The sequence below is a fragment of the Pristiophorus japonicus genome, chromosome 15 (assembly GCF_044704955.1).
Source record: "Pristiophorus japonicus isolate sPriJap1 chromosome 15, sPriJap1.hap1, whole genome shotgun sequence".
Lineage (NCBI taxonomy): Eukaryota > Metazoa > Chordata > Chondrichthyes > Pristiophoridae > Pristiophorus > Pristiophorus japonicus.
The window spans coordinates 116,018,662-116,031,651 of record NC_091991.1 but is presented as its reverse complement, the minus strand read 5'-3'; the positions used below and the strand labels follow the sequence as shown (position 1 = coordinate 116,031,651).

At 45.4% G+C, this 12,990-nt stretch overlaps 1 protein-coding gene and 1 long non-coding RNA gene across 5 annotated transcripts in view; one reads left to right on the top strand and one right to left on the bottom strand.

The window, feature by feature from the left end:
- The window catches only part of abca3b (ATP-binding cassette, sub-family A (ABC1), member 3b), a 188,672-nt gene that overhangs the window by 41,113 nt on the left and 134,569 nt on the right, over positions 1-12,990 (top strand). For all 4 annotated transcript variants that reach the window (XM_070900872.1, XM_070900871.1, XM_070900873.1 and 1 more), the window contains one exon: positions 8,591-8,721. In XM_070900872.1, coding sequence (XP_070756973.1) covers positions 8,591-8,721 — 131 coding nt within the window. The remainder of the gene's footprint in view (positions 1-8,590; positions 8,722-12,990) is intronic.
- The window catches only part of LOC139281014 (uncharacterized), a 36,584-nt gene that overhangs the window by 22,914 nt on the left and 680 nt on the right, over positions 1-12,990 (bottom strand). Inside the window, exon 2 of the long non-coding RNA XR_011596809.1 lies at positions 9,384-9,514. This is a non-coding gene — a long non-coding RNA (uncharacterized lncRNA). The remainder of the gene's footprint in view (positions 1-9,383; positions 9,515-12,990) is intronic.

Sequence of the window (12,990 nt, the reverse complement as noted above, 5' to 3'; positions counted from 1 at the left end):
CCTATTAGTACGAGTCCACAATACCCATTTGTACCTGGCTACAATACCCATTTGTACCTGGCTACAATACCCATTAGTACCAGTCTACAATATCCATTTGTACCTGACTACAATACCCATTAGTATCAGTCTACAATACCCATTAGTCCCAAACTACGATACCCAGTAGTACTAGTCTAGGATACCCCTTAGTATCAGGCTACAATACTCATTAGTACCAGGCAACAAAACCCATTGGTATGTGGCTACAATGCCGATTACTACCAGGCTAGGATACACATCAGTACCAGTATACCATACCCATTAGTACCAGTCTAAATATCCATTAGTACCAGTCTACAATACCCATTAGTATTAGCCTACACTACCCATTAGTTCCTGGTTACAAAGCCCATTAGTACCAGCCTTCGAAATCCATTCGTACCTGGCTGCAATCCCCATTAATACCAATCTGCAATACTGAATTGTACCATGCTACAATGCCCGTTAGTACTAGTCTACAATACACATTAGTACCATGACACAATACCCATTAGTACCAATCTGCAATACCGATTTCTACCAGACTACAATGCCTATCAGTACCAAGCTATAATACCTATTGGTACCAGGCTATGATACCCATTAGTACCAATCTACAATACCCATTTGTACTAGACTACAATACCCCATTAGTAGCAGGCTACAATGCCCATTAGTAACAGGCTGCGATACCCTCTAGCACCACTCTAGGATACCCATTAGTACCAGTTCGCAATACCCATTAGTACCTGGCTGCAATTCCCGTTAGTGCCAGTTGGCAATACCCATAAGTACCAGGCTACAATACCCATTGATAGGCAGGCTACAATATGCATTAGTACTGGCCTGCAATACCCATTAGTAGTAGACTACAGTACCAATTAGTAGCTGGCTAGGATCCATATTAGTACCAGGCTACACTGCCCATTAATACCAGGTTACAATACCCATTAGTACCAAGCTACAATACTCACTTGTCCCAGGCGACAATACCCATTAGTACCAGACTGAAATACCCATTAATATCAGGCTACAATACCCATTAGTACCAGGCTATAAAACCCATTGCTAGGTGGCTATAATGCCGATTATACCAGGCTAGGATACACACCAGTACCAGTGTACCATACCCATTAGTATCAGTCTTCATTACTCATTAGTAACAGCCTAAATATCCATTAGTAGCAGTCTACAATATCCATTACTACCAGGCTACAATATCCATTACTACCAGGCTACAATATCCATTAGTACCAGGCTACAATATCCATTAGTACTAGGCTACAATATCCATTAGTACCATGCTATAATGCCCATTAGTACCATGCTATAACATCCTTTTGTACCAGGCTACGATACCCATTGATACCAATCTCAATACCCATTAGTATCAGGCTACAATACCCATTGGTACCTGACTGCAATGCTTAATAGAACCAGCTACCATACCCATTAGTTCTTGGCTGCAATACCCATTAGTACCAGGCTACAATACCTATTAGTACCATTTTAAAAGCCCCATTAGTACCAGGCTACAATACCCAATTGTGCCATGCTACAATGCCTGTTAGTACCAGTCTACAATACACATTAGTACCAGGCCACAATACCCATTAGTACCAATCTGCAATACCGATATCTCCCAGACTACAACGCCCATCAGTACCAAGCTATAATACCCATTGGTACCAGGCTATGAATCCCATTAGTACCAATCTAAAATTCCCATTTTACCAGAATACAATACCTATTAGTATCAGGCTACAACGCCCATTAGTACCAGGCTATGATACCCTCTCGCACCACTCTAGGATGCATATTATTACCAGTCCGCAATAAGTATTAGTACCTGGCTACAATACCCATTAGTAGCAGGCTACAATACCAATTAGTAACAGGCTAGAATCCCTATTACTACCATGCTACACTGCCCATTAGTACCAGGCTGCTATACCCATTAGCACAGATTACTATACCCATTAGTCCCAGTCCACAATACCCATCAGGTCCAGTCCACAATACCCATTAGTACCAGTCCACAATACCAATTAGTACCACACTACATTACCCAGTAATACCAGGCTACCATAACCATTAGTACCAGTCTTCAATTCCCAGTAGTACCAGGCTACAATTCCCATTAGTACCAGGCCACAATACCCGTTAGTACCAATCTGCAATACCCATTAGTACCACACTACATTACCCAGTAATACCAGGCTACCATAACCATTAGTACCAGTCTTCAATTCCCAGTAGTACCAGGCTACAATTCCCATTAGTACCAGGCGACAATACCCATTAGTACCAATCTGCAATACCGATTACTACCAGGCCACAATGCTCATCAATACCAGGCTATCATGCCCATTGGTACCAGTCCACAATACGCAGTAGTACCTGGCTACAATTCCCATTAGTGCCAGTCGGCATAACCCATTAGTACCAGGCTACAATGCCCATTAGTACCAGTTTTCAATAGTAGAAGGCTACACTACCAATTAGTAGCAGGCAAGAATCCCTATTAATACTACGCTGCACTGCTCATTAGTACCAGGCTACAATGCCCATTAATATGAGGCTACAATACCCCGCTGTACCTGGGTACAGTGTACATTAGTACCAAGCTAGGATACCCTTAGTATCAGGCGACAATGCCCTTTAGTACCAGTCCACAATACCCATTATTACCTGGCTACAATACCCATTAGTACCAGGCTAGAATACCCATTAGTACCAAGCCACAATATGCATTAATGCCCTCCTAAAATGCGCAATAGTACCAGGCAACACTACCTATTAGTACCTGACTGTAATACTCATAACTACCAGTCTACGATACCCGTAAGTCCAGTCTATGATACCAGGCTAGAATACCCATTACTACCAGGCTACAATGCCCATCAATACGTGACTACAATACCCCGTTGTACCTGGCTACAGTACACATTAGTACCAGGCTTCAATGCTCATTAGTACCAGGTTATGATACCCAATAGTATCAGGTGACAATGCTCATTAGTACCAGTCCACAATACCCATTAGTACCTGGCTACAATACCCATTAGTACCAGGTTCCAATACTCATTAGTGTCAGGTTACAATATCCATTAATCCCAGTCCACAATACCCATTAGTACCAGGCTACAATACCCATTAGTACCAGGCTACAATATCCATTAATCCCAGTCCACAATACCCATTAGTGCCAGGCTACAATACCCATTAGTAGCAGGCCACGATACCCATTAGTTCCAGTCTACGATGCCCATTAGTACCAGTCCAGGATACCTATTAGTACCAGTCCACAATACCCATTAGTACCAGGCTACATTATCCATTAGTACCAGGCTACCATAACCATTAGTACCAGTTTTCTATACCCATTAGTTCCAGGCTACGATATCCATTGATTCTAGTCTACAATACCCTTTAGTCCCATGCTACAATGCCCATTAGATCCTTGCTACAATATGCATTAGTACCAGGCTATGACACCCATTACTACTAATCTTCAATACCCATTAGTACCAGTCTATTATTCCCATTTGTACCAGGCTACAATACCTATTAGTACCAATCTATGATACCCATTGCTACTAGGCTATGATCTATTAGTACCATGCTATAATGTCCATTAGTTCCAGGCTAGGATACCCATTAGTAACACTCTACAATACCCATTAGTACCACATAACAATTACCATTTGTACCAAGCTATAATAGCATTAGTACAGTCTGTGATACCCATTAGTATCAGGCTATCGTGCCCATTAGTACCAGGCTACAATACCCATTAGTAGCAGGACATGATACCCAGTAGTACCAGTCTACAATGCCCATTTGAACCTCGCTATAATACCCATTACTACCAGGCTATGATACCCACTGATACCAGTCTCAATATTCATTAATACCAGGCTACAGTATCCTTTAGTACCAGGCTACATTACCCATTAGTACTAGTTTGCAATAACCATTAGTACCAGGCTATAATGCCCATCAGTACCAGGCTGTAATACCTATTGGTACCAGGCTATGATACCCTTTAGTACCAATCTACAATACCCATTAGTACTAGGCTACACTATTCATTAGTTCCAGCCTACAATATCTATTAGTTCCAGGCTACAATACACGTTAGTACCTGGCTGTAATACCCATTAGTACCTGGCTGTAATACCCATTACTACCTGACTGTAATACCCATAAGTACCAGTCTACGATACCCATAAGTACCAGTCTACGCTACCCATAAGTACCAGTCTACAATGCCCATAAGTACCAGTTTTCAATAGTAGAAGGCTACAATACCAATTAGTAGCAGGCTAGGATCCCTATTAGTATTCGGCTGCACTGTCCTTTAATACCAGGCTACAATGCCCATTAATACGAGGCTACAATGCCCCGTTGTACCTGGCTACAGTGCACATTAGTACCAAGCTACAATGCTCATTAGTACCAGGTTAAGGTACCCATTAGTATCAGGTGACAATGCCCATTAGTACCAGTCCACAATACCCATTACTACCTGGGTACAATACCCATTGGTACCAGGTTCCAATACCCATTAGTGCCAGGCTACAATATTCATTAATCCCAGTCCACAATACCCATTAGGCGGGAAATTGTGTTAGGGAAATTGATGGGATTGAAGGCCGATAAATCCCCGGGGCCTGATAGTCTGCATCCCAGAATACTTAAGGAAGTGGCCCTAGAAATAGTGGATGCATTGGTGATCATTTTCCAACAGTCTATCGACTCTGGATCAGTTCCTATAGATTGGAGGGTTGCTAATGTAACACCACTTTTTAAAAAGGGAGGGAGAGAGAAAGCGGGTAATTATAGACCGGTTAGCCTGACATCAGTGGTGGGGAAAATGTTGGAATCAATTTATTAAGGATGAAATAGCAGCGCATTTGGAAAGCAGTGACAGGATCGGTCCAAGTCGGCATGGATTTATGAAGGGGAAATCATGCTTGACAAATCTTCTGGAATTTTTTGAGGATGTAACTAGTAGAGTGGACATGGGAGAACGAGTGGATATGGTGTATTTGGACTTTCAAAAGGCTTTTGACAAGGTCCCACACAATAGATTGGTGTGCAAAATCAAAGCACATGGTATTGGGGGTAATATACTGACGTGGATAGAGAACTGGTTGGCAGACAAGAAGCAGAGTGTCGGGATAAACGGGTCCTTTTCAGAATGGCAGGCAGTGACTAGTGGAGTGCCGCAGGGCTCAGTCCTGGGACCCCAGCTCTTTACAATATACATCAATGATTTGGATGAAGGAATTGAGTGTAATATCTCCAAGTTTGCAGATGACACTAAACCGGGTGATTGTGTGAGCTGTGAGGGGGATGCTAAGAGGCTGCAGGGTGACTTAGACAGGATAGGTGAGTGGGCAAATGCATGGCAGATGCAGTATAATGTGGATAAATGTGAGGTTATCCACTTTGGAGGCAAAAACACGAAGACAGAATATTATCTGAATGGTGGCAGATTAGGAAAAGGGGAGACCTGGATGTAAAGGTTCATCAGTCGTTGAAAGTTGGCATACAGGTGCAGTAGGCGGTAAAGAAGGCAAATGGTACATTGGCCTTCATAGCTAGGGGATTTGAGTATAGGAGCAGGGAGGTCTTACTGCAGTTGTACAGGGCCTTGGTGAGGCCTCACCTGGAACATTGTGTTCAATTTTGGTCTCCTAATCTGAGGAAGGATGTTCTTGCAATTGAGGGAGTGCAGCGAAGGTTCACCAGACTGATTCCTGGGATGGCCGGACTGACACCTGAGGAGAGACTGGATCAACTGGGCCTTTATACATTGGAATTTAGAAGGATGAGAGGGGATCTCATAGAAACATACAAGATTCTGACAGGACGGGACAAGTTAGATGCGGGTTGATTGTTCCCGATGTTGGGGAAGTCCAGAACCAGGGGACACAGTCTTAGGATAAGGGGTAGGCCATTTAGGACTGAGATGAGGAGAAACTTCTTCACTCAGAGAGTTGTTAACCTGTGGAATTCCCTGCTGCAGAGAGTTGTTGATGCCAGTTCATTGGATATATTCAAGAGGGAGTTAGATATGGCCGTTACGGCTAAAGGGATCAAGGGGTATGGAGAGAAAGCAGGAAAGGGGTACTGAGGGAATGATCAGCCATGATCTTATCGAATGGTGGTGAAAGCTCGAAGGGCCAAATGGCCTACTCCTGCACCTATTTTCTATGTTTCTATGTAGGCTATAATAGCATTAGTACCAGTCTCTGATGCCCATTAGTATCAAGCTATTGTGCCCATTAGTACCAGGCTACAATACCCATTAGTACCAGGACATGATACCCAGTAGTACTAGTCTACAATGCCCATTTGAACCTCACTATAATACCCATTACTACCAGGCTACGATACCCACTGCTACCAGTCTCAATATGCATTAGTACCAGGCCACAAAATCGTTTAGAACCAGACTACATTACCCATTAGTACTAGTTTGCAATAACCATTAGTACCAGGCTATAATGCCCATCAGTACCAGGCTGTAATATCTATTGGTACCAGGCTATGATACCCTTTAGTACCAATCTACAATACCCATTAGTACTAGGCTACAATATTCATTAGTTCCAGCCTACAATATCCATTAGTTCCAGTCTACAATACCCAAAGGTTCCAAGCTACAATACGCATTAGCTCCAGTATACAAAACCCATTCGTACCAGCCTGCAATTCCCATTAGTATTGGGCTACAATACCCATTAGTACCTGGCTGTAATACCCATTAGATCCTGTCTAGGATACCCATTAGTACCAGTCTACAATACCCATTTGTACCAATCTACAATACCCATTAGTACCAGTCTACAGTACCCATTAGTACCAGCCTACAGTACCCATTAAAATCAATCTACAATACCCATTAGTATCTGGCCATGATGCCCATTAATACCTGACTACAATGCCCATTCGTACCAAATTCCGATACCCATTAGTACCAGTTTACCATACCCATTACTACCTGACTACAATGCCCATTAGTACCTGTCTAGGATACCCATTAGTACCATACATTCCCCATTAGTACCAGACTACAATCCCCATTAGTACCAGGCTACAATCCCCATTAGTACCAGGCCACAATGTCCATTAGTATCAGTCTACATTACTGATTAGTACAAGGCTACATTACCCATTAGTACCTGGTTGCAATGCCTATTAGTGCCAGTCCACAATACCCAATAGTACCAAGCCCCAATATGCATTAATGCACTTCTAAAATGCCCATTAGTACCAGGCAACAATACCCATTAGTACCTGGCTGTAATACCCATAAGTACCAGTCTACGATACCCATAAGTACCAGTCTACGATACCTGTAAGTACCAGTCTACGATACCCATAAATACCAGTCTACAATACCCATTAGTACCAGTCTACAATACCCATTAGTACCAGGCTACAATACCCATTAGTACCAGGCTACAGTACCCCTTAGTACCAGGCTACAATACCCATTAGTATCTGTCTACACTACCCATTAGTATCTGGTTACAATGCCCTTTAGTACTAGCCTTCGATACCCATTAATACCTGGCTGCAATACACTTTAGTACTAATCTACAAAACCCATTAGTACCTGTCTAAAATCCCCATTAGTATCAGTCTACAATACCCAATTGTACCATGCTGCAATGCCCATTAGTACCAGTCTACAATACCCATTAGTACCAGGCTACGATCCCCATTGGTACCAGGCAACAATACCCATTAGTACCGATCTACAGTACTCATTAGTACCAGTCTACAATACCCATTAGTACCAGGCCACAATACCCATTAGTACTAATCTGCAATACTGATTACTACCAGACTACAATGCCCATCAGTATCAGGCTATAATACCCATTGGTACCAGGCCATGATACCCTTTAGTTCCAGTCTACAATACTCATTAGTACTAAACTACAATACCCATTAGTACCAGACTACAATGCCCATTAGTACCAGGCTACAATATCCTCTAGCTCCACTCTAGCATACCCATTATTACCAGTTGGCAATACCCATTATTACCAGTTGGCAATACCCATTAGTACCTGGCTGCAATTCCCATTATTATCAGGCTACAATACCCATTAATAGCAGGCTGCAATACCCATTAGTACTAGTCTACATTAACCATTAGTACCAATCTGCAATACCGATTAGTACTAGGTTATTATGCCCATCAGTACCAGGCTATAATACCCATTGGTACCAGGCCATGATACCCTTTAGTTCCAGTCTACAATACTCATTAGTACTAGGCTACAATAACCATTAGTACCAGGCTACAATATCGATTCGTCCCAGGCTTTAATACCCATTGGTACCAGGCTATGATACGCAGCAGTACCAGTCTTCAATACCTATTAGTGCTAGTCTGCTATTCCCATTTGTACCAGGCTACAATACCCATTTGTGCCGGACTACGATACAAATCTAAAATACCCTATGTCATCCAAACCACCAAGATTCCATTTAACCCTATGTAACCTGAACCATGGATTAAAGAGGCCTTCTTTCTTTGCAGTTGTAGGTTTTCAATCAGAAGATCAGTTCAATGAATTTGTAAGATCGGAAAACGATTTGGCAAGGAATGTACTGGCAGCTCTCGTAATCATCCATGACTTTAAGCATCCTGACGATCCTTTACCGCTGCAGGTACGTGCTATATAGTGAGTCGTTACTGCTGTATGTACATGCAATATAATGAGTTTGACTGGAGGTGCATAGGTGAGGTTTGCCAAGTGTTAGTGTAGAATCTTCCACTCTCTCACGCTCTGATTTTATGCCCCATATTGTCATGTATGTAACCTCTATGTAACACCACTGCAATACTGTATATATTTAGGCAATGCACACCTTGGCCACAGGGGGTGAACTTGTGGGAGACACTCCTTACCTGGTCATCCAGGTATATAACGGGAGGTCCCACGCAGGGTCATCACTCCTTGGTCCTGTGAATAAAGGTTCAGGTCATAGAGTGACCTTGTCCATAGAATGTGCCTCGTGTGGGTTTTGTGCCATTGAATAAGGACTTTACATTGGTGATGAGAAACGGGAATCAGCGACCCACAAGAATGGCCACTGGTAGCACAGAGGAACGGTACTGTGTTGGTGAGGACTGGGACGATTTCATTGAGAGGCTCCAGCAAAGCTTTGTCACGAAAGAATGGCTGGGAGATGCAGCGGCCGACAAACGAAGGGCACATCTGCTGACCAGCTGCGGACCTAAGACTTATGCGCTCATGAAGGACCTACTGGCACCCGAAAAGCCGGCGGACATAACCTTTGAAGAGTTCAGCAAACTAATCGGTGATCACCTGAAACCGGCGAGCAGCATACACATGGCCCGACACAGATTCGATACCCACTGACATCGTGAAGGACAGAGCATACCGGACTTCGTTGCGGACCTCCGCCGTTTGGCCAGCCTCTGTAAGTTCACAGACTCCTGCAGGGGGGAGATGTTAAGGGATTTCTTTATTGAGGGCATCGGTCATGCAGGGATTTTCCAAAAGTTAATTGATACCAAGGACTTGACTTTGGAAGTGGCGGCGTTGATGGCTCAGACTTTCATGGCAGGGGAAGAGGAAACCAAAATAATATACGCGCGCAATTCTGCCTCCAACGCGGCGGGATCAGGGAGTCAATATCAGAAAGTCTGAGCCATCAACGCGACTCAGAGTCCCACAGGCAGCCATGGGCAGTTCGACACACCCGCGGCAGCAATAGACCCGAGAGCAGGTTTTCAACAGAGGCAATGACAGGCTGAACGGACATTTACACACAATGCGGTCCAGGATGGGGCCATTGACACCCACTAACAGGGTACTCAAGGGCAGTCAAAGAGATAATCAGCGAGGAATGCCAGGTCATAGCTCCTTTGTTCACAACAATGGGAATCTCAGCTCATGCTGGAGGTGTGGGGGCAAACACTCTGCTAGGTCTTGCAGGTTTCAACAATTCGTTTGCAGAAATTGCAACCTCAGTGGCCATTTAGCTCGAATGTGCAGGAAGCCTGTAACCAGGCTAATTTAAGTGCGGGGTCTGTGATGCAGGATGACTCTTTGGACAAATCAATGGACGCTGAAGTTCAGCGGATTCATGTGGCAAACATTTACAGTTAATATACCAAAACTCCACCAATGATGATGAAGGTTTTATTAAACGGCATCCCTGTACGCATGGAGCTGGACACGGGGGCCAGCCAGTCACTCATGAGCGTTCAACAATTCGAAAAGCTATGGCCACACAAAGCCAGTAGACCCAAACTAGAACGCATTGAGACACAACTACGGACGTATACCAAAGAAATCATTCCAGTACTAGGCAGTACAATGTTGGCGGTCACACACAATGGATCAGTGAACCGGCTGCCGCTCTGGATTGTCCCGGGCAATGGTCCCGCACTGTTGGGAAGGAGCTGGTTAGCTGAGATGAACTGGAAATGGGGAGATGTGCACGCAATGTCATCTGTGGAGCGAAGTTCGTGCTCACAAGTCCTACAACAATTTGAGTCACTATTCCAACCTGGTGTCGGGACGTTCAAAGGTATCAAAGTAGTGTTACGCATCACCCCAGATGCCAGACCAGTGCACCACAAAGCCAGAGCGGTGCCGTATGTGATGCGGGAGAAAATTGAGAGCGGATTGGACCGTTTGCTGAGCGAGGGCATCATCTCGCCCATTGAATTCAGCGACTGGGCGAGCCCCATCGTTCCCATCCTAAAAGCGGGTGGTTCTGTCAGGATCTCTGGCGACTACAAGGCCACTATCAATTGGGTGTCCCTACAAGACCAATACCCGCTCCCGAGAGCAGAGGATCGTTTTGCCATGCTGGCAGGCGGCAAGCTGTTTACCAAGTTGGATCTCACTTCAGCCTACATAACCCAAGAACTGGCTGACGAATCTAAGCTACGGACCACCATCACCACGCACAAGGGACTGTTCGTTTACAACAGGTGACCGTTTGGCATTCGATCAGCGGCCGCGATTTTTCAAAGAAACATGGAAAGCCTGCTTAAATCCATTCCTGGAACAATCGTATTTCAGGACGACATCCTCATCCCGGGTCGAGACACCGAGGAACACCTCCACAACCTGGAGGAGGTGCTACACCGACTGGACCAGCTAGGCCTGCGACTCAAGAAGTCTAAATGTGTGTTTTTGGCTCCTACGGTTGAGTTCCTGGGCAGGAGGGTTGCTGCAGATGGGATTCGGCCCACCGAATCCAAAACAGGGGCGATTCGACAAGCGCCCAGGCTCGGCAACACATCGGAGTTGCGTTCATTTCTGGGACTCTTGAACTATTTCGGGAACATTCTGCCGAACTTAAGCATGTTGTTGGAGCCGCTTCACGTGCTCCTGCGTAAGGGTTGTGATTGGTTTTGGGGGGACTGTCAAGAACGGGCTTTCAATCGGACGCGGAACTTACTTTGTTTCAATAATTTATTGACCCTGTACGACCCCTGTAAGAAATTGGTTCTAACATGTGATGCATCGTCCTATGGGGTCGGGTGCATGTTGCAATCTGAACAAACAGCGATCCCCTCCTATCTCTGATTAAGAAATGTGTCCTGACTGGGGATTGGGCGCCCGCACGCGGAGCATGCCCTGAGGAGGTCAGACCGTTTCACAGGCGGATGGATGAGCTCTCCATCCAAGCTGACTGCCTACTATGGGGCAGCCGGGTAGTCATGCCCCAGAGGGCCAGGGAGGCATTCATCAGGGAACTCCACAGTGAGCATTCAGGCATCGTTCTGATGAAGGCCGTTGCCCGGTCACATGTTTGGTGGCCGGGAATTGATTCAGACCTGGAACACTGTGTGCCCAGCTGAGTAATGCCCCCAGGGAGGCCCCGCTCAGCCTGTGGCCCTGGCCCTCCAGGCCATGGTCACGTATTCATGTAGACTACGTGGGCGCATTCATGGGAAAAATGTTTCTCATTGTAGTAGATGCGTACTCGAAATGGATCGAGTGCATCATTTTGAATTCGTGCACGACATCCACCATTGTGGAGAGTCTACGTGCGGTCTTTGCAACCCACGGCTTGCCGGACATCCTTGTTAGCGATAATGGCCCATGTTTCACGAGCTACGAATTCCGGGAGTTCATGTCGGGCAATGGCATCAACCATGTCAGGACAGCACCGTTCAAGCCGGTTCAAATGGCCAGGCGGAACGTGCGGTCCAAATCATTAAACAAGGCATACTCAGGATTCAAAGATCCTCCCTTCAATGCCGCCTACCACGCCTCCTGCTGGCCTATAGGTCCCGACCGCACTCGCTCACGGGGGTCCCGCCTGCTGAGCTACTTATGAAACGAACACTCAAAACTCGGTTGTCCCTCATTCACCCAGTCCTGACCGACATAGTTGAGGGCAAGCGCCAGTCCCAAAACGAGTACCATGACCGAAACTCAAGGGGGAGATGTATGGAAATAAATGACCCCGTATTTGTCCTCAATCACGCCGTGGGGCCCAAATGGCTTGAGGGTACTGCAATAGACAAAGAGGGGAACAGGGTCATTGTGGTTAAACTTAACAATGGACAGATATGCCGTAAGCATCTGGACCAAGTAAAAACAAAGGTTCAGCATAGACACTGAGGAACCCGAGGAAGGTCATGAGATGGTGCTCACACCACCACCAGCGAACGAGCAACAAGAACCTTCAGCAGCATGCAGTCCCGGCGGTCAGCCCGGACAGGCCGGAATCACCACAGGTGACAGACACTCACGCCAAGGCTCAACAACCAGAACCCCAACTGAGGCACTCCACGAGGGAGCGTAGACCACCTAAAATACTTAACCTATGATCCCAATAAGACTTTGGGGGGGGAGATGATGTCATGTATGTGACCTCTAAGTAACACCACTTCAATACTGTATGTACTTAAGCAATGCACATCTTGACCACAGCGGGTGAACT